Raw genomic sequence first — 26,484 nt, 5'->3', positions numbered from 1 at the left:
AAGCATGCTAGAGATTACGGTTCTAAGCATGACTTAGTAGGTCAAACTTAACTGATGCAGCACTAAGTATGAAAAGAAACACAATATCTAGACAATCAAGCCGTTGACTGATTTTCAGGGTAGTAGATGTCTAAGCTAATCTAATCTAGCAACGCGATTTAGCCGATACCGGCAGAAACCCTAAAACGAGAAGCAGCCGATAAAGCTAAATTGATATGCTAAGACTAGATTAACAGAGACATATGATAAATGGGTAGGCAAATATATCATCCAAACCAGAGCAATCTAAGAGGTCGAATGTACTGATGCAGCCTTGAACGACGCCGACGTAGATGATACAATTGCCTAGACCGACGGAACATTGGACTTATCCCTTCGCTGGAGATCGAAGACGATGCAGCCCCGCGTCGAGTGCCAAGTTCCGCCGGAATGTAAAAACAAAAGTAGAAGTAAAAAGGGTGGCGATGCGCCGAATTGTATTGACCGTGAAGATAGATTACATAGACCCCGGGTGTACATATTTATACCCATGGGTTGATACAAGTCATTGTCGGACAAGAAAGAAACTTTCCTAAAGATAAAAGGAAAAGATAAAGTCCTTATAGGACACTAAATACACTTTTCTAAAGATAAAAGGAAACTAACAAACTATTCTTAATTAATAGATAACTTGCCATGCCGTATTCTCTTTGAACTCGGTCTCTTCTAGATAAGTTTCCTTTAGTAGATCAATTTCCTTAACCGAATATAGCAGGAATCCGACTATTGGCGACTTGATAACTCCCATCGGCTGATTCCGAGATGCCGTAGCCAATAGTGACTCTAAGCCGATGATGACTTTGGGCTTACCAAATTTCACTGTCAACACCGTGGTGAGGATGACACATGGGTCCCACAATGGCTTGGCCCCATATGTAAGAGAGATGTAGAAGAAGAGGCCTAGAACATGTAGTTTATTTCCCTACTCCTCTCTTCCTTTTAAATTAGAATTTTAGGGAGACAAGGTTGCTGCAAGGTAGACAATGATTTGATGGTTCAATGTGCCAAGTTCCAAGATTAAATTACTTTTTGAGTTACTATGGTAATTTAGTAAAGAGGTCTAAATTACTATGTTGACTGCAGTCTAAATATTGTTTAAGCAACTTGTGGCTCTCATTTCAGGTGGTTTAATTTCGAATTTAATTAAGCCATTGCACCAGGTGGTAGAGTACACTATAGTTAACATTCTGACCAAATGGTTTAGCTAGATAAGTTATGGTTAAATTTTGGTGAAGGTGCAAAGTAGGCTAAATGATATGCTGTTTTCCAAATTTCTAGATGAGTTGTTCGAATTATTTGAGAAACATTTGATGTGATATTTATTAATTTGAAACTAAAATTAATATAGACTCAAGATGTTGTGTAGTATTTATGAGAATATAGATGCAATTTGTTGTTGCATAATTTATTTTTAGGAATTTTCTTTAGAAACGACATGCATATGAAACCTATTATGAGACGCACCAAGAACATCCAAAAACAAACCTAAAATAATAAAATGCACATACAACCAAGTATATTTATTTCCATTTAGGTTTTTTCTTATGATTAAAACTTATATTTCCATTTGTTTTCATTTAGCTCAAATATTTTGCTTAGGTTGAAATGCAAAACCAAAAGAGTTAAATTTCTATTTCATGGTTAAACCAATTTATTTGAATTGTGTTTTGTTAACTCGATATATTATAAAATCTAATTTTGGATTAGCTCTAATCTAATCCCAACAAATCTTTATGTTTTAATTTTATATACAGGATTCAAACTCTAAGTTCAACTATTATGCTCTTAAATGCTTTAGCTTTCAAAAAGTTTTAAATTTTCCTCAAAAATTTAATGGTGAAGCTCCGACCGTTATACGCATCGAGGCGTAGGGTGCCAGGAGCAGCACTTCGACCTTAGGTTTGGTTCTGTTGGGCTTTACAACCAACGGTTCGACATCGGGCCCAGTAGACCGCGAACACCCCCATGGAAGACGTAAAGTTCTAGCCGACGGCTTTTTAGTGGCTAAAGAGTAATTTGGGATAAAAGAAAGTATTTGAAAATGCAAGCATAAGGTCAAACAATATTTGAATAAATTCAAATAAAATTATAAAATAGCAAATTGGGTATCAAAATGTAGGGTTTGAATTTAGATGAATTTAGGTCCTAGTTTCACTAGAATCGGATCTACGGTTCAGGAGATATGGGCTTCTAGAGAATAGGATTTGAATTAAATATGAAAATTGCGAAATAGTACTGTACTGGGGCCCACCTGTCAGGTGTCCTCTCTCTCCTTTTTCTTCTTCTTCTTCTTCTTCCTCCTCCGTTTCTTGTCTTCTCCAGCGCGAGCAACACAGAGAGGGGGAGAGACAGGGTGCCGGTGCTCCGGTGACCGGGAGGCGACGACGTCGGCGGTGGAACGTGTTCCCGAGTGTCACGCATCCGGGGAGGGTGGTGGCCGGCAGGGGGAGTGAGAGAGGAGGCCGGAACGGCGATGGCAAGGACTTAGCTCCGGCCGGTATGGGAGGTAACGGTGGTGGCTAATATCGGAAGGAGAAAGGAAGGGGAAGGTTAGGGAATGGGTTTGCCTCGTCGAGGCGAAGGTATTGGCGCGAGGGCTTGGTCGGCAATGCTCCAACGAGGGAGATCAGCCGATGGCCGGCATGGGGAGGAGAGAGAGAGAAGAAGAGCTCGAAGCTCAGTTGTGGGGGAAAAGAAGGGGCTTTGCCGGCTATTTTTAGGCGGCGGATGTCGGTTCGCAGAGGAGGAGGGGAAGAAGGGCATGGCGATGGCGGCGTGGGGAAGAAGAACAAGGCGCCGGCCCTGTCCAACTATTGGTCGACGATGACGGTTTTGCTCGCGGATGACGCCAGTGAAGTGATGTCACGTCCCAGAAGTACCCTAAAATATATCCTTTAAATTATAAATTATGTCTAGAATAATTAAAATCCTAGTCAAATCTATCAAAAATTAAAATGTGTAAAGTTAAAAGTCAAATAAGGCTGGGAGGATTTTTTTATATTTCCTAAAAGCCTAAAATGTGTAAATAAATTTTAGTGGAATTTTCAGAGCACAAATAATAATTATGAAGAAATAAACAAAGTTGAAAAGATTTTATAAAAAGAAAACCCTATAACCCTCTCCCCTCTCTCTAGGTCTGAATTCGGCCCAACTCCCTCTCCCTCTCTCTTCTCTCCCCGCGGCCCACTCGGCCTCCCTCCCTCCCTACGTGTGCGCCGCTGACAGGCGGGCTCGTCCGCCACCCTCGCTGACGGGTGGGGCCCACCCATCATCCCCCTCCTCCCACTGCTCCCGCCGCTCCCTCCGCCCGCGCCTAGCGCCGCCGCCGCCGCAAATCCTGCCGCCCCCGACCGTTCCCGCGTGCCATTAAGTGGGGGGAAATGTTCCCCGTGATTCCCTCTCCCTTTCCCTCCATTTTCTCATCTCTCTCCCATGTTCAAACGGCCGGATTTGCTCCCGCAAATCTCGCCGGCGCCATTGATGCCGATAGGGACCCCCGCGCCGGTTTCCTTCCTCGCCGGCCGCCCTCTCTCACTCCCAACCCTATATAAACCCTCACCGCACCTCCCTCGTCCGTTTCCGCCACTCGCCGCCATTTCTCCCCGCCAGAATCGAGCTCGCGCCGTCGCTCTCTCTCTCCGTCGTCGCCGCCGAGCTCCGATCCGCCGCCGTCGTCGCCCCGGACCGCTTCCCATGCCACCTCGGCGTCGTCTCCTCCGGCTTTGCCGCACCATCGCCGACCTCGTCCACCCCTCCGTTTCGGTCGCCGACGGCCGGAACGCTAGCTCGGAGGATGACGCTACTATCATGCACCTGGCACGCATGGTGGAGGCGTACGACACGGGCCGCATCAACTTCCATCATATGGTGCGCCGTGGGTTGGTCGAGGACAACATGAAGATCCTGGAGCTACGTTAGGAGAATTTGCAGCTGAAGGACTTGGACGCCGTGGAGGCGCAGCTGTGTCAGCTCAAGATTGCTCAGGGGGAGATCTGTCGCCCCAAGCGCCGCCGCGTTTGCCGCAGCCAGAAGATCACCGCCCGCAAGAGTACCTCTAGGCCTGAGCTTGTTCGTCAGTTCTTGGCGTGGACCTGCTTCGTGGAGACTCCTTGCGTCGAGCCCGCGCCCTTGGTTCCTTAGGAGGAGGGAGCCTCTGGCGTTGGCAGCACGGAGGATGTGTTGTTGCTCACCTTCCGCCCTGGCCCGTCGCAGAAGTAGACGAGCAGCTAGTAGGCACGCGCGTGTGTTCTTTTTGTTTGTTTTCTTGCAGAGTCGTGTGGGGCATGGTTATACCGGTGTGTGGTATAATTGTGTCGGAGCCTGTCTTTATTTTATTTGCATAAGCAACTTCAACCTTAATGAACCAATTTAATAGCAGAAATAAATTCAAGAATTATGGTAGTCGTGGGTGGTTAGTTTTAATCGTCAGCTCTTTCTGTTTGCTGGTTCTGTGTGGAATCTTCAGATGGTGACAACCAGGAGAAGCGCTGCTACCGGTGAGGGCAGTCACCCCGAAGGCAGCAACCACAACAACCATGGCAGCCCACCTCCACCTCCCCCTCCGCCACCACCACCGCCACCCGATACCAACCCCATCCTCACCCAAATCCTCGCTCAGCAGGCCAACATGATGGCTGCTTTCCTCCACCACATCCAGACTCCGCCGCAACACAATGCTCCACCACCACCACCACCACCCCCACAGCACTCCAAGCTTGCCGAGTTCCTCCACATCCGCCCGCCTACCTTCTCTAGCTCCAATAACCCCGTTGATGCCTTGGACTGGTTGCATGCCGTTGGGAAAAAGTTGGACACCGTCCAGTGCAATGATGAGGAAAAAGTTATCTTCGCAACCCATCAGCTGCAAGGGCCCGCATCACTATGGTGGGACCACTTCCAGGCTATGCAGCCAGAAGGACAGCCAATCACCTGGGCCCGCTTCACCGCCGCTTTCCAAAGGACCCATGTGCCAGCTGGAGTCATGGCCCTTAAGAAGAGGGAATTTCGGGAGTTGAAGCAAGGCAACCGCTCTGTTATGGAGTATTTGCATGAGTTCAATAACCTGGCCTGGTACGCCCTGGAGGATGTTCGTGAAGATGAAGAAAAGCAGGAGAAGTTTCTAGTAGGAATGGACCCTGAACTTTCTGTGCGTCTGGTCTCCGGGGATTACCCTGATTTCCAGCTCGTAGTGGACAAGAGCATCCGCCTGGAGGCCAAGCACAAGGAACTGGAGTCACACAAACGTCGCTTGGCGAATTTCCGTAATCAACAGGGGGCTAACCAAAGGATCCGCTACACCAATCCCTATCCAGGGGGATCCTCCTCACAACAACAGCAGCAACAACCTCGCCCAGTGCCATGACCTCAATTTGTGGTACGCGTTCCACAGCCGCAGCAACAGCAGAATCAGCAAGGGAACCGTGCACCCCGTCCCCCTGCACCGGCCGTGCAGCCTAGTCATGGACGCAGGGATGTTCAAGGTCAGCCGCGTTTGTGCTTCAACTGTTTAGAGCCTGGGCACTTCGCGGATAAATTCCCAAAGCCGAGGCGTTAGGAAGGCCAAGCGCCTCCCCGCCCCAACAATGGTGGAAAGGATGCCACTCGGGGTCGTGTGAACCATGTTACTGCAGAGGATGTGCAGACAACTCCAGATGTCATCATCGGTACGTTCTTCATTCATTCCATCCCCGCTACCATTTTGTTTGACTCTGGAGCTTCCCACTCGTTTATATCTGTGCAATTCGTGGGGAGAAATCAGCTGGGGTTAGAAAGGCTTAGGAACTCACTGCTCATCACCACCCCTGGAGGAGCTATGACAGCAAAGTATTATAGCCCGGCCGTACCTATAGAGATCCAGGGAATTCCTTTTCCCTCGGATCTGATCCTTCTAGACACCAAGGATTTGGATGTGATCCTCGGGATGAATTGGTTGACCCAATTCCAAGGAGTAGTGGATTGTGCAAGGCGTACTGTCACCGTGTACCGGAAGCCTGATCAACCGGTTGTTTTCTTTGCGCACCCGACTCCCACCGGCAGCTCAGTACTTCATCAACTAGGACTGTCAGAAATACCCGTTGTCAGTGAGTTTGGTGATGTATTTCCGGAAGAGCTACCCGGCATGCCGCCCAAGCGGGAGATTGAGTTCAGGATAGATCTTGCTCCAGGAACCACTCCCCTGTACAAGCGACCCTACCGTATGGCAGCAAATGAATTGGCTGAAGTCAAGAAGCAGTTGGAAGAGTTGAAAGAGAAGGGATATATACAGCCGAGCACTTCCCCCTGGGGTGCTCCCGTGATTTTTGTAGAAAAGAAAGACAAGACAAAGAGGATGTGCGTTGACTACCGAGCTCTCAATGAAGTCTATAAAAAACAAGTACCCTCTTCCCCGGATCGATGATCTATTCGATCAGCTTAAAGGTGCCACTGTCTTTTCCAAGATTGATCTTCGTTCCGGATATCACCAGTTGTGTATCCGTGAAGAAGATATCCCTAAGACCGCATTCACCACGCGGTACGGACTGTATGAATTCACGGTGATGTCGTTCGGTCTGACCAACGCTCCTGCCTTCTTCATGAATTTAATGAACAAGGTGTTCATGGAATACCTGGATAAGTTCGTTGTGGTCTTTATTGACGACATATTGGTGTACTCACAGTCAGAGGAAGACCATCATCAGCATCTCCGTCTGGTGTTGGGAAAGCTCTGGGAACATCAGTTGTATGCCAAGCTCAGCAAGTGTGAATTCTGGTTGTCCGAAGTCAAGTTCTTAGGGCATGTGATATCTGTTAAAGGAGTTGCTGTGGATCCTGAAACAGTAACAGCCGTCACCGATTGGAAGCAACCCAAGACGGTCACCCAGGTCCGCAGTTTCTTGGGTTTGGCAGGGTACTATCGGAGATTCATCGAGAATTTCTCCAAAATTGCCAGGCCCATGACGTAGTTGCTGAAGAAGGAAAAAAAATTTGTGTGGAGTCCGCAGTGTGAGAGAGCATTTCAAACTCTCAAAGAAAAGTTGGTTTCCTCGTCAGTGTTAATCTTATCAGATACTCGCAAGGATTTCCTGGTGTACTGTGACGCTTCGTGCCAAGGTTTGGGGTGTGTGTTAATGCAAGAAGGTCATGTGGTAGCTTATGCTTCACGCCAGCTACGACCCCATGAAGGCAACTATCCTACCCATGATTTGGAGGTGGCCGCTATGGTCCATGCTCTGAAAATCTGGCGGCATTATCTCATTGGAAATCGCTGCCAAATATACACCGATTATAAGAGTTTGAAATACATCTTCACCCAGTCGGAACTGAATTTTCGGCAAAGAAGATGGTTAGAGCTCATCAAAGACTATGATGTGGGAATCCACTATCACCCTGGTAAGGCCAACGTGGTCGCTGACGCGCTGAGTCGAAAAGGCCATTGCAGTACTCTTTGCGTCCGTGGCATTCCACCGGAATTTAATCAACAGTTGGAAGCCCTGAACCTAAGTGTCGTTAGCCATGGATTCTTGGCTGCACTAGAAGCAAAACCCACCTTGCTTGATCAAATACGCGAGGCTCAGAAGAATGATCCGGATATGCATGGGATCCTCAAGAAAATGAAGCAGGGTAAAGCCGCTGGCTTCACGGAAGATGAACACGGAACCTTATTGAACGGAAATCGTGTATGCGTTACGGACGACAAGGAACTTAAAAAGTTGATACTTCAGGAAGCTCATGAAAGTCCTTATTCCATCCACCCTGGCAGTACGAAGATGTACTTAGACTTGAAAGAGAAATATTGGTGGGTTAGTATGAAGCGGGAAATCGCCGAGTTCGTGGCCCTTTGTGATGTGTGTCAGCGTGTCAAAGCAGAGCACCAACGACCGGCCGGACTCCTCCAACCTTTACAGGTACCAGAATGGAAATGGGATGAAATTGGGATGGATTTCATCACCAGACTTCCAAAAACCCAAGGCGGATATGATTCTATATGGGTAGTCGTGGATCGACTAACCAAGGTGGCTCGGTTCATTCCTGTGAAGACCACCTATGGAGGGAACAAATTAGCTGTGAAGACCACCTATGGAGGGAACAAATTAGCTGAACTTTACTTCGCTAGGATCGTGAGTCTCCATGGCAATCCTAAGAAAATTGTATCCGATAGGGGAAGCCAATTCACCTCTCACTTCTGGAAGAAGCTCCAAGAAGAGCTGGCCACCCGATTGAATTTCAGCACTGCTTATCACCCGCAGACAGATGGACAGACCGAGCGTCTGAATCAGGTCCTGGAAGTCATGCTCCGTGCCTGTGTTCTAGATTTTGGGAAGACCTGGGATAAGAGTCTCCCTTATGCCGAGTTCTCCTACAATAACAGCTACCAAACCAGCATACAACTGGCACCCTATGAAGCGTTGTATGGACGCAAATGCCGGACTCCACTGTTGTGGGACCAAGTTGGGGAAAGCCAAGTGTTCGGGATTGATATTCTGAGAGATGTTGAAGCTAAAGTCAGAACCATTTAGGATAACCTAAAGGTGGCACAGTCTCAGCAGAAAAGTTATGCAGATAACCGACGCCGCGATCTGGAATTCGCAGTGGACGATTTTGTGTATCTTCGGGTCACGCCATTATGGGGAGTGCACAGATTTCAGACAAAAGGGAAGCTCGCACCTAGGTATGTGGGGCCTTTCTGCATCATCACTCGACGCGGAGAAGTTGCTTACCAGTTGGAGCTGCCCGCATCCTTGGGCAATGTGCACGATGTGTTCCACGTGTCGCAGCTCAAGAAATGTCTTCGAGTGCTATCCGAGCAAGCCGATTCAGAGCAGATTGAGGTTCGCGAAGACTTGACCTACGTGGAGAAGCCGGTGAAGATTCTGGACACAATGGAGCGTAGGACCAGGAATTGGGTTATCCGTTTATGCAAGGTCCAGTGGAGCAACCACGCCGAGGAAGAAGCTACTTGGGAGCGCGAAGACGAGCTGAAGGCAGCCCATCCCAACCTCTTTGCATGTTCTTCCAAATCTCGGGGTCGAGATTCCGTTTAAGAGGGGGTAGGTTTGTCACGTCCCAAAACGACCCTAAAATATATCCTTTAAATTATGTCTAGAATAATTAAAATCCTAGTGAAAGCCTCCAAAAATTAAAATGTGCAAAGTTAAAAGTCAAATAAGGCTTGGAGGATTTTTTTTTTATATTTCCTAAAAGCCTACAATGTGTAAATAAATTTTAGTGGAATTTTTAGAGCACATATAATAATTATCAAGAAATAAACAAAGTTGAAAAGGTTTTATAAAAAGAAAACCCTAAAACCCTCTCCCCTCTCTCTTGGGCCGAATTCGGCCCAACTCCATCTCCCTCTTTCTCCTCTCCCCGCGTCCCACTCGGCCTTCCCTCCCTCCCCGCGTGCGCGCCGCTGACAGGCGGGCCCGCCCGCCGCCCTCGTTGACGGGTGGGGCCCACCCGTCATCCCCCTCCTCCCGCCGCTCCCGCCGCTCCCTCCGCCCGCGTCTAGCGCCGCCGCCGCCGCAAATCCCGCTGCCCCCGACCGTTCCCGCGTGCCATTAAGTGGGGGGAAATGTTCCCCGTGATTCCCTCTCCCTTTTCCCCCATTTTCCCCTCTCTCCCGCGTTCAAACGGCCGGATTTGCTCCCGCAAATCTCACCGGCGCCATTGATGCCGACCGGGACCCCCGCGCCGGTTTCCTTCCCCGCCGGCCGCCCTCTCTCACTCCCAACCCTATATAAACCCTCCCCGCACCTCCCTCGTCCGTTTCTGCCACTCGCCGCACTTTCTTCCCGCCGGAATCGAGCTCGCGCCATCGCTCTCTCTCTCCGGCGTCACCGCCGAGCTCGGGTCCGCCGCCGTCGTCGCCCCGGACCGCTTCCCACCTCGGCGTCGTCTCCTCCGGCTTCGCCGCACTGCCACCGACCTCGTCCACCCCTCCGTTTCGGTCCCTGACCGCCGGAACTCCGCCGACCCCGTCGACCCGAGCCGCACCACCGCCTCCCTCTGCTCCGGCCGCCTCCTCCGTCGCCGTCGTCGCCCTGGGGTGAGCCGTGGACCGCCGCCTCTTTCCCCCTTCCCTTCCCCTCTCTCGGCCGCCGCTCCGCCGCGCCTATGGCCGGCGCCGGCGACCATAGGGGCGCGGGCGCCGCCTAACGCCAGCCGCAACGACGTGGCCGCCTCCGGGCGCGCCGTGTGGCCACCACGTGGGGCTCGGCCGTCAGCCGCCCGTGCCCTCGGGTGCGGCTGACGCGTGGGGCCCACGGCGCCGGCTGGTGAGCCACGGGTGCACCCGGTCCACCGTCGACCGAGGGGCTGCCGCGTAGGGCCCACCACTCCCGTGGACCCGGTCCGCACGCCCCCTCTTCTCGGCTGACGCAATAAACCCTATTTTTAATTAAAATTTAAATGAAGAAATTCGTAAATATTCACATTAAGAGCATATAAACTTCAAATGGTCATATCTTGGCCGTTTGAACTCAGAATTGGACCGTTCAAGTCTGTAATTTTTCCTTAAGAAATCAAGAACATATTTTTGTGCTTTGTTTCTGCTTGTTATATCGAGTTTATTAGAGTAAAAGCCTTTTTCTTTCCGTTGGTCGTGTAGATGCAGCAGCTTTGGAAGATCACATCATCCTTGAACAAAGCCTTTTTCTATGTGGAGGTTGAAGCCGACGTTTGGGAAAGCGAGCAAGGCAAGTCACATCATCCTTGAACATATTGAATCCCAGTTTATAAAATTATTTTGGTTTAAATTACTGCATTATCGCTTTATTTAAATTCCCGCGTTATCACTATTTTATTTAGCCATGCCTATTTACCTTTGTTATGACCTTATTAATATTGCTATTGTTATTATTACCTTGTTCACCCTAGGATAAACAAAACCCCAACTAGTGGGTACCCTATTCATGGTTCCACTAGTATGAATTTAGCTAGCTGCTTCGCTGATTAATTAGACAACATTAGGTCGTTTTATAACCTTAGACTTTGGGAATGCTCATATCATTTGGACGTTATGGAATGGTTTGATTATGTGGAAATGGACACACACCTCCCTCTCTATTCAAAACCCTCAAAATGGTTTTAGGCTAGGCTCGAGGTGCATGGTTTTGATAGTAGCACCTCGGCCACTATAAGGACCGGTCTTCAGGCCTCTGTTGCAAAGTACTACTGTACTTCCACATGTCTAGTGGGTAAGGCGTAGTTTGTGGCTCAGTCTGGTCATGGGCAAAAGTACACGGATGGAGATGGACAAAGTCGGGGCTCGATGGATATCTCTAGGGCAAATGAAGGCCACACGAGCTGTCGCCCGGTAGTCGAGATGTCATGGCACAGGGCCGGTGTCCTACTGCTAGGGGCTCAACCTTGGTTACCTGTCTCGGGAATCCCGGTCGTAGCCAGGGTTGGGTCGGTACTCTTGTTTATGGCTAGGATAGGTTGGGAACTATGTCACATCTTTCGTCCGTATGCCGTGGTGGTATGTGCTACGTGGTTACACGTGAGAAAGATGTGTCTTGTGGGTAAAGATGTACACCTCTGATCAGAGTATAATCTATTCGAATAGCCGCGCCCTCGGTTATGGGCAAGCCTAACAATGTACCCAAGTTAGTGGTTTACTTCTTAAAACTTGCTTAACAACTAAAATATGGAATGGTTGGCCTAGGTTGGCTTGGGACGAGCTGGGACCCAGGTCAGGTTGCCAGTTCGGTCTGAATCATCGTAGGCCTTGGGTTAAGGCAGGTTCGTGCGGGTTCACGGCCTTGATTAATAACACTGTGTAGCTCTAGGATCGTCTTTACAAAATGGCCCTAAGCAACTAAAAGTCTTGTAAATGTTGTTTACTGCAAACCCTAACCCCTTTATTATAACTCCCTTGTACTCCTTTGCATTTATTCTGCATTTGTGGGTGTGTCTTACTGAGTACGGTGGTTGTACTCAATCTTGCTCAATTTTTCCCTAACCCAAAAGAGGAGTTCCTGGAGGATGAAGACTTTGGTGTCTAGCTCGTGCCTGCCGTCAAGTGCCTGTGGTCGTTGCCCTAGTCTTCCGCTGTTTTCCGTTTATCTTCGTGTGTGCTGGGCCTTCGTCGCCCATGTAATAAATTAACTATTTACGCTTCCGCTTGTTAAACTCTGAATTGTATCAACTTTTGGTGTACCTTGCCTCCTGGGACAAGGAATAATACACGCACGTATGGAATGATCGTTGGGTTAATTCCGGTCGTGACAAGTGAGGTGGCGGCTAATGTTGGTGGCGATTCCTTGGCGGCGACGGCAAGACAACGGCGGCGGTGGCGGCGGCGCGCACGCGCTGCCATGGCGGACGGCGGCGCCCACAGAAGGAAGGGAGGAGAGAGGAGGCGGCTGAGCTGAGGCTGGGCCGACTTGGGCTGCATGAATGAGAGGAGTAAAAAGGGGAATTCGGCCCAATCTTAAAAGGAAGAAAGTCTAAGGTTTGAATAAATTGGATTTAGAGAAGTATTTGTGTTTGAAGGGAATTTAGATAGCTAGGCCTCAGAAAGGATTTGAATTCGGAGAGATTTATGTGCGGAGATGAATTTCAAAGTAAAGATGTTCTAATTTGTTTGAGTGCAATATTTTGGAGTGGGAGTTTGTTTAATGCACTTAAATAGGAACCATAAATAATATGGCTCTGTATTTCTGGAAATGTGGTAGGAAAAATAAAGAGAGGGAATAAATAGGATTTTATCCCCACAAATGGGTGGTATGGGTTTAAAGAAATATTTTGTGGCTAATAGGAGATTTGCATGAGGATAAAATCTATTTTCTTAGCACAAGAGCAATTATTCACAATATTTGTAATAATACTGTTCTTGTGACGAAGAGGAAATCAAGCCACATGAATTAAATTGGCGGCTAGATCAGAAGGAGGAATTTGGATATTTAGATCGAACATCAAAGTATAGGTTTAAGATCAAAGGATAGGTTAACAATTAATTCCAACGGAATCGGAATTACGACGGTTTAGGTTCAAGGGCAATATGGGAAGGTTTCTTGGACCATAATTCATAAAAGGGTTTTTAATTAAATTGAGAAAAAGGAATTTTGCAAAAGAAGGTTTAAGGTGCAGAATCAAATCAAAGCAAATACCTTGGTTTAATAAAATCAATTTTAGAATACAAACCACGAAAGATTTTAAATAATAGAGAGAGATTCTACGCAAGTTAATATTTGGAAGTCTCTCTAAATATATTTTCCTAGGTTTAAAAGGTTATTAAGAACATAAGAATCAGCATGATGCAATATTAGAAAATAGTGAATTTTCAGGATGTTACAGACGGTGGGGGTGAGGAGGAAGAAGCTGAGAAAAAAGTCTAGTGGTATTTCTGTCCGAGATTGTACTGTAGCAAACAAACCCAAGATGAATGTGATATTTTATCGAAGCCCATTGAACTGATGGTATTCCAATGAAACCATTTTTTTATGGCATAATCCTAATTTTCTCTAGGTTTAGGGTGGTGGGTATGGGCAATGAAGGCCATTTGGATTGCCAGGATAGGAAAAGTTACTACTCCCTCCGTTCCAAAATAAGTGTAGTTTTAGCACTGTTCATGTTCAACGTTTGACCGTTCGTCTTATTTGAAAAAATATTATGATTAGTATTTTTGTTGTTATTAGATGATAAAACATGAATAGTAATTTATGTGTGACTAATTTTTTTTTAATATTTTTCATAAATTTTTCAAATAAGACGGATGGTCAAAGCGCTAAACACGGATATCTATGGCTGCACTTATTTTGGGACGGAGGTAGTAGATTTTTTCGTTGGAGATTTGACTAGAGAAATGGCATGCAATTCGAATAGAGAGCTTGTTGGAGTGGTGTTCTTATTATTTGGGATAGAGAGTGGGATGGCAAGACGGTTGGAGGTGTTCTAATGTTTGTTGCCTGTATAAAACCTTGAACGTGGGAGACGGAATGTCCTCTTGCAAGTTGCAATTTTGTATGCTGTACAAATATATTTGGTTAAGATCTTGTTTGGTTAATCCCGACCACAAGAGAATCAAGAGGAATTTGTATGGGATTTATTCAATACCTATTTGGTTAATCCATTTAATCACTCCTTTAGTATTAACCTAACAAGCCTAACGCCTAAGGCCTAAGAAGAAATACAATGCTAGCCAGGTAAAATATCATGCTAAATCAGTTTGCCCAAAAATCATGTTATTGCAATAAACAATATTCTACCATTTTTTTTTGAAGCGATGGGTCTGTTCATATGATGCGACTACACAATCATTTACAAATATATTGAAAAAATGGATGGCATTTTGCCTAAGAAGGAAAAGAAGCAACTGTTTCTACGAGAAAAACTACATATAGAACATAAACAATTTACTAGTATGAGATTTATTGTTCCAAAATGCAAACATGAATGGAAAAAAGCCTGGAATTACTTAAGTGTGTGTTTAGTTTGGGGATGAAGTTTGATGGATTAGGTTCGTCCTATTTCTATTTTTTTTGGGATTGGATGATTCCATCTACATCTACGTGCTTGACATAAAGGTTATAATGATCCTACTTTTTTAAGGGTTGGAAGGATGTGGTCCATACATCAATGAGAGAGAAAATTAGTTGGATTGGTCCATCTGTGTTTGGTTCACGGTCATGCATGGATAGGATATGGCCATCCATATTTTGTTGGATATAGCGATCTAATTTTTTGTTTGGTTTGTATGGATATGGCGATCCGATTTCTTGTTTGGTCGGAGGGATATAGCATGGATGGAAAAAGCCAAAAGTTAGTGGGACCCATTTGTCATATATATTTTTTTATCAAAATATAATCATTCGAGATCTTGTTTTAAAGATTTAATTGTAACAAATATAATGGTGTAATCAAATCATAAATTAGATAAACAGTTTAGGAGAAAAAAAATCATTTGGAGCTTACTTAACAGAAAATCAAACCAACAACAGCCAATCAGAATAGGACACATCACCCAGACCAAAACTGGATGGATTCATCTAGCCAAATCGGCCTGATGCACTCATCCAGCATATTGAGGGAATATTCCCTATTCTGGGCCGCCTCATCCACCCTGCCCTCCAATCAAACACTACAAAAAACCGGACGGCCATCTCCTATCCAGTCTCATCCACCCAACCAAACACACCCTATCTAGAGAGAATATTTCATTCTAGAGATCATGACTTCTTACCTATCTTCAAGCTAAACACCCTGAAAAGTTCTCCCCATCTAGACCTATTCCATTCCTCCAATCAAACACATGCTAACATTCACTCTGAGTCTAGCTTGGGTGATGCCATTGCTAACTCCATGATGCCTTATCATACCATATGTTCCTATCATGATAATAGAAAAAATGATTGAAGAGATTCACCTATTGACATTCCGAACTTCGTAAAGCACATCTAGTACTCCTACTTAGGGTTTAGGGTATCACTCAGAACCACATATTAAAGGCTAGCAAAAAAAATTACCACTTATTTCTGAATTGTTTTATTTGGTTGTCTTGGAGACAAAATTTTGGGATAGAGTTTTGGATATCTTTTAGGTTGAGTTTTTTTTATTTCACTTTCCTAACTCCACCTCCCGAACGCAGAATTAGTGATGCTCTGAGACCAATGTGTTAGGTTAGTACTAAAGTGGAACCAATCCCTTATTTTGAAACTTTAGATTACTAAAGTTGCTGAGAGCATCACTAGCAGTACCCTACTCCGTCTCCGATCCTATTTTTTTTCAGGATTTTTGATGAAAAAACTGCTTCAACTGTTCCCTACGCTTCCTCTCAAAAATCAGTACTCCATTCTACTTCACTCTCGCTCTCCAAAAGTTGGGAATCGTTCTCGCTCCCAATTTCCGTCACTTGAGTGAGAATGCCATCCGAGAAAAGGGGTAAGCGGAAGGGCGTTGACACTAGATGATATGATCTTGATAAGTTGCGGGTAAAGGGAGGCATACCTTTTTATTTTTATATTTTAGGGAGTTAAATATAAGCCATCTATTGGAAGGAAGTATATACCTATACAAGTTATCCCCACCTACTAATCTCCTGCACTGTGGTTGCTCCACGTCATCAAGTTGATCACACCCATTCGATCATAAGAGACATCTTGACCATACTCTCACAATGGCCAATTACAGTACTACTAGGGGCAGTAGAATAAAAACCACTTCAAACAAAACGCCAGGCAAAAAAAAAAAAACACCAATTCTCAAGAGTGGATTTTAAACTCTAGAGGGAACATGTATATCACTCGAATAATTATGAAAAAATTTCAAAACAATTAAGAAATTGTATTAACATGTAGTATACCACTCCAAAAGCATGCAAGTTATAATTTAACTTTTATAAGTAAAACACATATAAAAGAGTAGCAAATTAACTACAACTAGTTAACATATATTCACATTAAATTTATTTTTTTCGTTGCAACATATAAAAAATTAAATTTAACTTTACATGTTTATGAAGTTATAATTATTTTCATAACTAAGTGTCATACAAATAACGAGATGACGTCTCGAGTTCTTCCTGCAGCCAGGTTTTGAAATTTCGGTTCGAAATTTCCGAAATTTTGCCCCCCCCCCCCCCGAAATGCTCACATCTCGTCCGAAATTTTCGGTTTTTTGCAATTTTTTTGTGTATTTGGTCAAAATTTTATTTAAAATCAGCAAAATTTCAAAAATTTCGTAAAAAAAATCCGAAATCGGTTCTTTCGCCCACCTGCAGCAGAAATCTTGGGCTGTGTTTAGATACAAACAACTTTCAGCTTTGAAAAGAACTAAACACAGCCTTAGTTTGGAACCCTGCCTGCTGCAAAATTATAATATATGTTTCGAAATTTCAAACCCAGCCTGTTGTCGTCCTGTACTGTACTCCTGTGCATTGTCTGGATGGGCAACTTTTTCATAGCGAGGCGAGTCGTCGTGTGCGTGCGTGTGCTGGCTCGTCTCGTCTTGTTCGGACATGACAAGAACAGAACTGACCAAAAATGGACTGGACGCATCAGATGAGGGAGGTCCGAGTATGCAGGCGGCTGTTATGCAAACAGCCTAACAGCTTAAACAAAATGCTGGAAACACTGTTGCTTGGCTTGGATTTTGCTAAACATATGTTATGATTTTGCTACACACTTCGTCCTTGTTCATTTTGATTTGTTGTAATTTGAGACCGTAAGGCGATTAATCAGGACGGGAAGAAAAACCACTGAACCATAAAAGACCAGACTAAAACCAGATCTTGATGCAACCAGGTTCATCAGATAGATTCATCATTCATTTATAATTTATAAATTTACCCCCATTCTTCTACGGGAAATTTAACTATTTGCCACTCTTGTGACATGTCAATTAACGATTTACCACACCTTGTCAATGACATGTGGGCCCTCATGTGTTTATGACACGTGGGCTTAGTGGCAAATCGTTAAGCACCACTCGTAAGAGTGGTAAATAGTTAAAAGCCCCTTCTTCTACAGACAGAAGAAGCACTTTCTTCTTGAGCTCTCATACAGCAACCAAATCTAGACAAAATCAAAGAATCCCCAAATCCTCCCCCCAAGTTCCTAAAGCCCCAAGCGAACGCCATCTTCTCAGAACCCGGCCACCGCCGCGCCGAGGAGGGCGGCGGCAACGAGCACGGCGCCGCTCGCCGCGGTCCTCCCGGCGTTCCCAGTCGCCGGCGCTGGGGCGGGGGCCTGGAAGAGGCCGGCGGCCAGCGGGGACTGCGCGGGGGCCGGCACGGGCGCGAAGAACCCCTGGCCGCGGCGGCTGTGCTTCTCCGACATGACGAGGACGATGACGCGCTCGCCCTTGTCGCAGCTCCCCGGCGCGGCGCCGACGAAGAAGTGGTACCCGGAGCTCGTCAGCGGCACCGTGGCGGCGCCGCCGGTGGGCTTGTGGGTGGCGACCGGGCTCCCCGTGCCGCAGTGGTTGTAGTCGTCCCGCGTCACCTCCAGCACCGCGTCCGCCGCGCCGTCGAACTTGAACACTGCGCCAGCCCAACCAGAGAAGGAGAAGAAATCAGAACAAATCAAGAAACAGAGGAATCCAAGAAACACTGAGGAAGGAATCGAGCTTTGTTGACTCACCGAGGTTGTCGCCGATGTGGAAGCGGGTGGCCTCGGCCCACCTGTTGAGCGCGTCGGGCTGCGCCGGCACCTTCCACCCGCCGCCGTTGTTGCCGCCGACCACGAGGTCCCTGGCGTTCGCCACGGCCACGGCCGCCGCGAAGGCCAGCGCGGCGCAGAGCACGGTAGCCAACACCTTCGCCATCGAAGTAGGGTGGGAGGACTAGCAAAAGTAGAACACGAGAGCACGAGAGGAGGGAAACAGGGGAACGAGGAGGAGGAGATGATGCTGTGGCGGCCATGGGAGGCGGATATAAATAGGGTGGTGGAGTGGAGGTAGCCGTTGGGGTATTCGAACGTTCGGGAGGGGAGGCAGTAGAGTAGCATCGGGTGCCGCGAAGACGCGTGGCGACAGCATTCACTGGCATTGGGATGGGATGGGATGGGATGGGATGGGATGGGAGGAGTGGCAGGCTGTTGCTGGCTTGCTGCTGCTGCTTCTCAGCACTGGGAAAGGATGCTTCTGTTTTGGACCTTACCGTTGCTGTTTTGGCCTTTTGAGGAGGCACTGGGCTGGATGGGATGGCACTGTTCTGGTGTAGGGCTGTCACCTATGGCCCGTGGGGCTGGGGAGGCTTGGGACCAGTGGAGTGGGGTCCACAGGGAAGTGAGTGAGAATTGTGTGAACCTTGGAGTTAATATTCCTCCTGGAAGAAGTGTTTGTGTTGTGGCAATAAAATTATCATTTTTTTTAAAAAAAAAGTCACATGAATCGAGTGGACTGTTGGGTTCAGCCTCGTTATCAAAACCCTCACCAAATTAGACCCTGTTTAGATGGGACTAAAACTTTTGTTCCTATCACATCGGATGTTTGGACACTAATTATAAATATTAAACGTAGACTATTAATAAAATACATCCATAATCTTGGACTAATTCGCGAGACGAATCTATTAAGCCTAATTAATCCATGACTAGCCTATGTGATGCTACAGTAAACATTCTCTAATTATGGATTAATTAGGCTTTAAAATTTTGTCTCATAAATTAGCTTTCATTTATGTAATTAGTTTTGTAAGTAGTCTATATTTAATACTTTAAATTAGTGTTTAAATAGAGAGACTAAAGTTAAGTCCCTGGATCCAAACACCACCTTAATCTACGTCACGTCAACCTATGTGATCCTGAACAATTAAGACATGTTTGATAGAGTTCTAACTCTAAAAATTAAGTCTTTCTAAATCAAGCTTCACCTCTTGAGTTTATTTTGTGAGAGCACTTTAGTCCACTCTATTTTTTTTTATTGTTGGAGCTAAAACTTTTTGTTTGGACTTCCAACTTTAGAAGAGATGGAGTTGGAGCTGAAGATCCAAACATGCCCTTGATTTGGTTTGATTTTGCTTGTAGATGATCAAGGCGTCGATGTTGGATGAGATCATCGATCGGCTACGTCAAGTTCTTGCTAGAGGCGGAAATTTCCCTGTTGGGGTCGGAGACCCACCCTAAGGGCCGGGATCGGGGGATAAGGGGGTGTTCAGTTGGGACTAAAACTTTTTAGCCCATGTCACATCGGATGTTTGGACGCTAATTTAGAGTATTAAACATAGACTAATAAAAAAAACTAATTTCATAAATGAGAGCTAATCCGCGAGACGATTTTTTTAAGCCTAATTAATCCATAATTATCAAAACTTTACTGTAGCATCACATTGTCAAAATCATGGCGTAATTAGATTCAAAAGATTCGTCTCGCGAATTAGTCTAAGCTTATGAAATGGGTTTTATAATTAATGTATGTTTAATACTCCAAATTAGTGTCCAAATATCCGATGTGACAGGTACTTGGAATAAGTCCTGGAAACCAAACAGCCCCCTAATTATCACCCGTGGGTGAACGGGGGCGAGCCGACCGCACCCTTCATCTCCCACCAATCGCTATTATTGCCTGTGAGTGAGGCACGCTGTGCGGGCCCCAGTGGTGCGGGTCATCAAAGAGGCCAGGGACGAGGCCCGGGTTCATCTCTTCTAGTAGGATGGGGCCGGGTGGACTCGCAGGGGGAGCAGGGTGGACCCGCACCTGTCTCGCCCCCTTGCCATACCTAGTTCTTGCAGCTCATCGATTGTGCGTTTTGATTTGAGCTCAGCTGATGCTGATGGCAGCTAAGGATCGATTAGACGTGTCATAGTGACTGCTTTGACACTGCAGGATCAGCAACCAGTGGCGAATCCATGATTTACATCAAGATGGGGCTAAAGCAAACTAGATATATCAGCACGATCAGCATTTCTCTATGAAACCCAAATACACTACGATAAACAAAGAGATAATCCATGAAATGCTATTGACAAACATCTAAGTCCCAGAAATACCATCGACAAGTGTGAGTTCTAAGAAATGCCATCGTACAAATGTTTTTGTCCCAAAAATGCCATCGCCGTTAGGGTTCCGTCCATTTCGCGTCGTTAAATTCTATAGGACGCAAATGTTTTTGTCCCAAAAATGCCATCGCCGTTAGGATTCCGTCCTATAGAATTTAACGGCGCGAAATGGACGGAACCCTAACGGCGATGGCATTTTTGTGACAAAAAAGTTTGCACGATGGCATTTCTTGGAACTCACACTTATCGATGGCATTTCCGGGACTTAGACGCTTGTCAATAGCATTTCATGGATTATCTCATAAACACAAGACGTTGTCTTCTTCATCGTAATTTGCACTGTATTAACATCTATCCAAAAAATTTATGAATAAAATGATATGGTATACTCCTTCCGTTCCATAAAAACTAACGTAATACTGGATGTGACACATTCTAGTACAGTACTACAAATTTGAACATTCATTGTACTAGAATATGTCACATCTAGCCCGAGCACTACTTAAAAAAGGCAAATAGATGTCGCCACTATAGGTGCCGGCACACAAAACACCGACACCTTTATGTCCAAATATGTGCCGGTTTTTAAATAAAACCGACAACTAAAACCTATGTCAGAGAAATGTGCCGGTTCTAGACCCAAAACCGGCACCTTTAATCTTCTCCCTCCCCCACTAGCCGTTGGCGGGCCCCATACATAGGTGCCGGTTCTCAACCCAAAACCGGCACCTTTGTTTCAATAGTGCTTTTATGAACGACGGTGGGCCCTACACAAGGGTACCGGTTCTTGGTATGACAAGACAAAGGTGTCGGTTCTCGACCAAAAACCGGCACCTTTAATATTCTCCCTCCCACACTAGCTGCTATGTCACATCCTGATTTTCGTTTTAGGATTTATAAATTATTTAATAAATTATTATTAGAATTTATATTAAATGTTCATTAATTTACAAGTGAAGTTAAATATAGGAAATAAAATTTTCTAAATATAAATCATGGCGGGATTTAATTTTTATTTAATTCTCCATGATTAATTATACTCCCTGAAATTTTCTCAGATTTTTCGGAGCTCAATTCCTAATTTTAATAATATAAAGAACATTTCAGTAATTATCCACATATTAAATTAATCATTAAATGGTCTTATTATAATCTTGTTAAGTACTTTGGGTGTCCAAGTATTTTCAGGATTTTTCTTGAAATTATTTGAGCATTGGAAGTATTTTTAACAATTCAAAGATCATTTCAGTGATTAATTTAATTGGAAAAGTAATTAAAATCCCTTTTTCCTTTTCAGGCTGAAACTGGAAAAGTTCACCTTTAGTCCTCGGCTCATTCTCCCTTCCTTTCGGCTGGCCTGATCCCTCCTCCAAAGTCCATTTTTGGTCCCTCCTTCAATCCGGCCTAGTAAAGGAAGCTCACAGAGAAAGTCTACCTTACGTCCCTAGTACTGTTCATCTTCAACCCCTGGCTGCCAAACTGAGACCGAGTTGGCTCGGTTTTTCTCCTCCGAATCCGGCCTTATCTCTCGTGCATTCCTAAAATTAGTTGAGGGGAAATATTCCTCTTATCCTCCTCTATCTCTTCCACCAAAAATCCGACTTTATCCCTTTGAATTCGACGCGAATTTGGATTCGTTTTCGAGTTTATCTCTCCACCAAACCCTAGGTTTTCCCGGCGCGATTCTTTGCGTTCCAAGCCTGATCTCTCTCTCCCGTGGCTATAAATAGTGTCCCCTCCCTCTCCTCTTTCGGCCGCCACCTCTCCCTCTCTCCACCGTCGCTTGTAGCGCCGTCGCCGCGTTCGTCTTCTCTCTCCGCCGCCGGCAGCCGCTCCAGCCGCCGTTTGCCGCCGCCTCAGCCGACGCCCTCCTGTGCCACCACATCTCTCGGCTCCGCAAGGTCAAGAGCAAGCCCAGCAGCTGGTTCCCTTGCGCCGAAGACCCCGGGAAGCCCGTCGTCGCCATCAACCCGAAGTCCATTGGATTCGCAGCTGCGAAGTGAAGCCCGGCCACCCTTCCATTGTCGCCGAAGGTCGCCGAAACGCCGTCGCCACCGTGGACAGTACCTCGTCGCCTTTTGGAGCTTGTCGCCGGCCATCTCCCGTCGCTGTTTCTCGTTGCCGCCACCACAGGTGAGTTCGCTGTGTCCTCCTATTCCTTCCTGTGCCCTTTGTTTCCGTTGGAGCATCACCGTTGGTCGTCGCCGCTGTTGTCCAGAGTCGCCGGCCGTCTTCCGTCGCTGTCCGTCATCACGTAAGGGTTGGTAAGAATCGCCGTCGCCTCCTCTACCTCCCGGTGCCCTCTGTTTGCATTATTGTGTCGTGGTTCGCCGGCAACCGCCGCTCTTATGTCGTTCACCGGTGTAGTTTATCCCTAGGGTCTTAATCCAATATAATCTAATCCGTGGTTGGTCTAGCGTTGTCATCTCCGTGTGTTGCTGCTGGAACGTTGTCATCATCCCTTCGTCTCCGATCACTTTGGTTCGGTGAGACTTCTATCCGTTCTCTCTTTTCAATGGCATATTATTTCTTTTTACTATATGTCATCTACCAAATATAATCTAATCTTTTTCAAAGGTTGTTTTAATCTTTTCTCTCAGTTATAAATCATTTGTAAATGGTTTAATTAATTTGGAATAGTATTTTCTTTAATAGGTTTAATTGGAATTCATCTAAAATTATCTAAAATCATGATCTACATGTTTGTTTACTTTTATGTACTGTTTATTTGGTTTTTATTAGTCTTTTTTCCCATTTTGCGTGTTAGCTTGTTGTTTCCGTCGTTGCGAAAGGTTCGCGAGTGCGTCGGAAGTGGTTCTGAAGACTAATTGAAGACCGATTATTGCAAGGCAAGTCACACAGATCCTAAACACAGTTCCTTTGAGCATGTTGATCCTATATTTAAATTCTCTATTTATTTCAACTGTGTATTTATTTCAACTGTGAACATATTCCTTTGTAATGGCCAATTCGCATTGATTACTCTATTCCTTGTTACCTTGGGTAATAAATTGATTAGCTTGAACCTTATATATTGGTTTGGTTCAGCTAAAAGCTATATATATATATATATATATATATATATATATATATATATATATATATATATATATATATATATATATATATATATATATATATATATATATATATATATATATATATATATATATATATATATATATATATATATATATATATAATTGCTTAGCCATGCCTAGAAACATTAGCTCATTAATGGGATGAATCATACTACATTATTATTTATGGTTATATTTAATGGTAGCTCATGATGGTTAATCGTGTTATGATAATTAATTGATAATTAAAACTTGGCAAAGGGCGGTTGTGAGCACATGGTTTTGAAGGTCGTGCTCATAACAATTAAGGACCGGTTCGCGAGCTACTGTTATGAGACATTAACCGTGCCAACCACAAGCCAGCGTGGGCAACGGCTTTACCTTTTGTATAGCATGATTCATTGCGGGGCACCAGACTGAGAAGCGGCGAGAAGTCCGTGGGGGTCGCTGGGGAGTCCATGCCTCTGGTTATTGAGGGGGTGATTATGATCCAGGAATGGTGCACTGTGATGAGTTGTTGTGCGAAGGGTACTGTCACAATTCCGTTTCGAGGTACCGTGGTGGTACTGAGAGCATGGTGACATGTTTTGGGGCTGTATCTTGTGGGTACAATGGTACACCTCTGGCCAGAGTAAAACTATTCGAATAGCCGTGCCCGCGGTCATGGGCGGGTTGAGCAATGTTTTTCGTGATTAGTCTCACACCTCTCACAATAATTATTGATGCTATAATTGGTAATAATTTGTTTAGCTCCTGGTTTGGAGTTAGATCTGTACAACTGGATATGGTTGTTCAGAATGGTTGGGCCTGAGCAGCATGGGTGTGCTGTTCAGTGTTGATTAAAATTGATTAATTACTCTATTGTTTTACATTCTCAATATTTTTGCTAAATGCTGCTTTTGCAAATGAGCCTATATTATGCCATCCTTTGGTATCCTTGTGCACATATTTACTGTGCGGCTTGCGGAGTATGTCATATGCTCACCTTGCAATAATCAATCAACCTTAGTTGAAGAAAAATGATCCAGAAGAATAAGACGTTTGGCTTATACCCCAGTTGAGCTGCCTGTGTGAGTGGAGCTGAAGCCATCGCTAGACCGTTAATTCCGCTGTTGTTTTCATTTCTTTTATAAGTATGTAACGATATTATTATGATGGATTTGTATATTAAATTGTCAGTTTGTGTACCTCGGCTGATTCCTGGACGAGAGTTTTATGCACAAATAAGTTTGGAAATTACTAGTGAATTTCCGGGCGTGACACGCTATGACAAGACAAAGGTGCCGGTTTTTGGTCTAGAACCGGCACCTTTTGTTCCAATAGTGCTTTTTATGCTCCACACAAAGATGCCGGTTGGGAAGACAAAGGTACCGGTTTTTGGTCTAGAACCGGTACATTTGTTCCAATAGTGCTTTTCATGCCCAACACAAAGATGCCGGTTAGGAAGACAAAGGTGCCGGTTTTGGGTCTAAACCGACACCTTTGTTCCGACAATAGTACTTATACTCCATCCCATGCCACTCGAGCTGATTGAGCAAGAAGAGAGCGGCACCTCTCGTTCTTGCCCGATCAGCTAGAGGAGGGGAGGAGGTTTTGCTCTTTTTTTTTTTGTGTTTGGTTAAAGATTGAAGCCTAAAGGTAAATATTCATTATGAATGCGAATTATATGCAAATGTCTAGAATTTACACTTACAAGCAAATGTCTAGAATTTACACTTACAATTTTTTGGACTTACGAATTTGACTTGTGAATTTCTGAGATGTTGTAGAGCTCAAGCGATTTAGTCAAGTCTCCTGGGATGTGTAACACATCTGGTCATCGCCTTCGTGTGGTTTGACGGGCACGTCTCAGGCTGAAGTTGACTGGTGCGCTGAGTCTCAGCAATATCTCATTTGCTCTTTACTCGAGGATATGAATGTGAATTATATGCAAATGTCTAGAATTTACACTTACAATTGTCTGGACTTTTGAATTTTAGACTTGTGAATTTCTCACCTAAGGATATATGTGCAAATTAATGTTCACAATTTAGGCCGAGTTCGTTAGGACTGGTTGGGAACAAGTATCCTATGCACGGAAAATAGAGCGGTCTATTAGCGCATGATTACTTAAGTATTAACTATTTTTTTCTTCAAAAATAGATCAATATGACTTCTTTAAGTTACTTCCGTATAGAAACTTTTTACAAAAAAAATGTATCGTTTAACCGTTTGAAAAACGTGTGCATGGAACACGAGAGATAGGAGTTGGGAAAACTTGCTGCCGGACACAGCCTTAGACTTAAGAATTTTTGGACTTAAAAATTTTAGACTTACAATCTTTTGACTTAGGAATTTTAAACTAGGCACATTTTGAGTTAGTTTATATATGCAAATGTTTAGGATTTAAAGATAAGAATTTTTTGACTTACGAATTTTGACTTAGGCTAGTAGGTTTTTATATGTTATGAACTTGTGATGAATGGCTTGTAGGTTTTTATTTGTTGTGATGAATGTGAATGTGAATGAATGTGCTGTATGGATGTGGGGCTCTAGGGATGAATTTGGGTTTATATGGAATTGGGGTTGTGTGGATGAATTTACTGCAATTTTTTTTGACCCAATAAATAGGTGCCGGCTTTAAACTAAAAACCGGCACCTATTTTAACAGCCACGTGGCAATTTGGCTTAGAATTTGTGATGCATGTTTGTCTATTATTGTAAATAACTTTCAGTGATTAATATATTTGCTAGGAAGTTGTAAGTTATATATAGTCTTTCAGAAACACTACATACTGAAAAGAGAACGAACGTAATGATTATTGAAAAACTGATTTAGCTAAGGAACACTCCTGTTACTGCTCATGATAGAAGTACTTGATCACATATGGGTATAACATGCAAAGAGCCATAGCATATACTTATTGGGATGGTAGCATGTAAAAGTGCCAACCCTTTCTACGGTGACT

At 44.9% G+C, this 26,484-nt stretch overlaps 1 protein-coding gene, 1 long non-coding RNA gene and 1 pseudogene across 3 annotated transcripts; 2 read left to right on the top strand and 1 right to left on the bottom strand.

Moving 5' to 3' along the window:
- The first annotated feature begins 3,861 nt into the window (after positions 1 to 3,861).
- On the top strand, positions 3,862 to 8,010 carry LOC136351532 (uncharacterized; annotated as a pseudogene).
- A 9,238-nt stretch (positions 8,011 to 17,248) lies between these two features.
- Positions 17,249 to 18,365, bottom strand: LOC4345148 (early nodulin-like protein 9). Its single transcript, XM_015793916.3, has 2 exons — positions 18,099 to 18,365; positions 17,249 to 17,998 (listed from the first exon to the last, which is right to left on the bottom strand). Exons 1-2 carry the CDS (start codon positions 18,280 to 18,282, stop codon positions 17,601 to 17,603), a joined length of 582 nt encoding a protein of 193 aa, XP_015649402.1. The 5' UTR covers positions 18,283 to 18,365; the 3' UTR covers positions 17,249 to 17,600.
- Positions 18,366 to 21,894: 3,529 nt separating this feature from the next.
- On the top strand, positions 21,895 to 25,644 carry LOC107281838 (uncharacterized). Of its 2 annotated transcripts, none has more exons than XR_010734780.1 (5): positions 21,895 to 22,589; positions 22,675 to 22,720; positions 22,874 to 22,942; positions 23,224 to 23,305; positions 25,306 to 25,644. It is a non-coding gene; the product is annotated as an uncharacterized lncRNA (long non-coding RNA). The 2 variants fall into 2 exon arrangements; XR_010734779.1 differs by having other exon boundaries at positions 22,443 to 22,589; positions 22,824 to 22,942.
- The last annotated feature ends 840 nt before the right edge of the window (positions 25,645 to 26,484 follow it).

The sequence above is a fragment of the Oryza sativa genome, chromosome 8 (genome assembly GCF_034140825.1).
Source record: "Oryza sativa Japonica Group chromosome 8, ASM3414082v1".
Lineage (NCBI taxonomy): Eukaryota > Viridiplantae > Streptophyta > Magnoliopsida > Poales > Poaceae > Oryza > Oryza sativa.
This window is presented reverse-complemented; position numbering and strand designations above follow the sequence as displayed.

Excerpts from the sequence above, each read along its gene's own strand:
- LOC4345148 (XM_015793916.3), bottom strand. The coding sequence starts at position 18,282 with ATGGCGAAGGTGTTGGCTACCGTGCTCTGCGCCGCGCTGGCCTTCGCG. Across the intron at positions 17,999-18,098 it reads CCACATCGGCGACAACCTCG|TGTTCAAGTTCGACGGCGCG; the intron begins GTGAGTCAACAA and ends GGGCTGGCGCAG.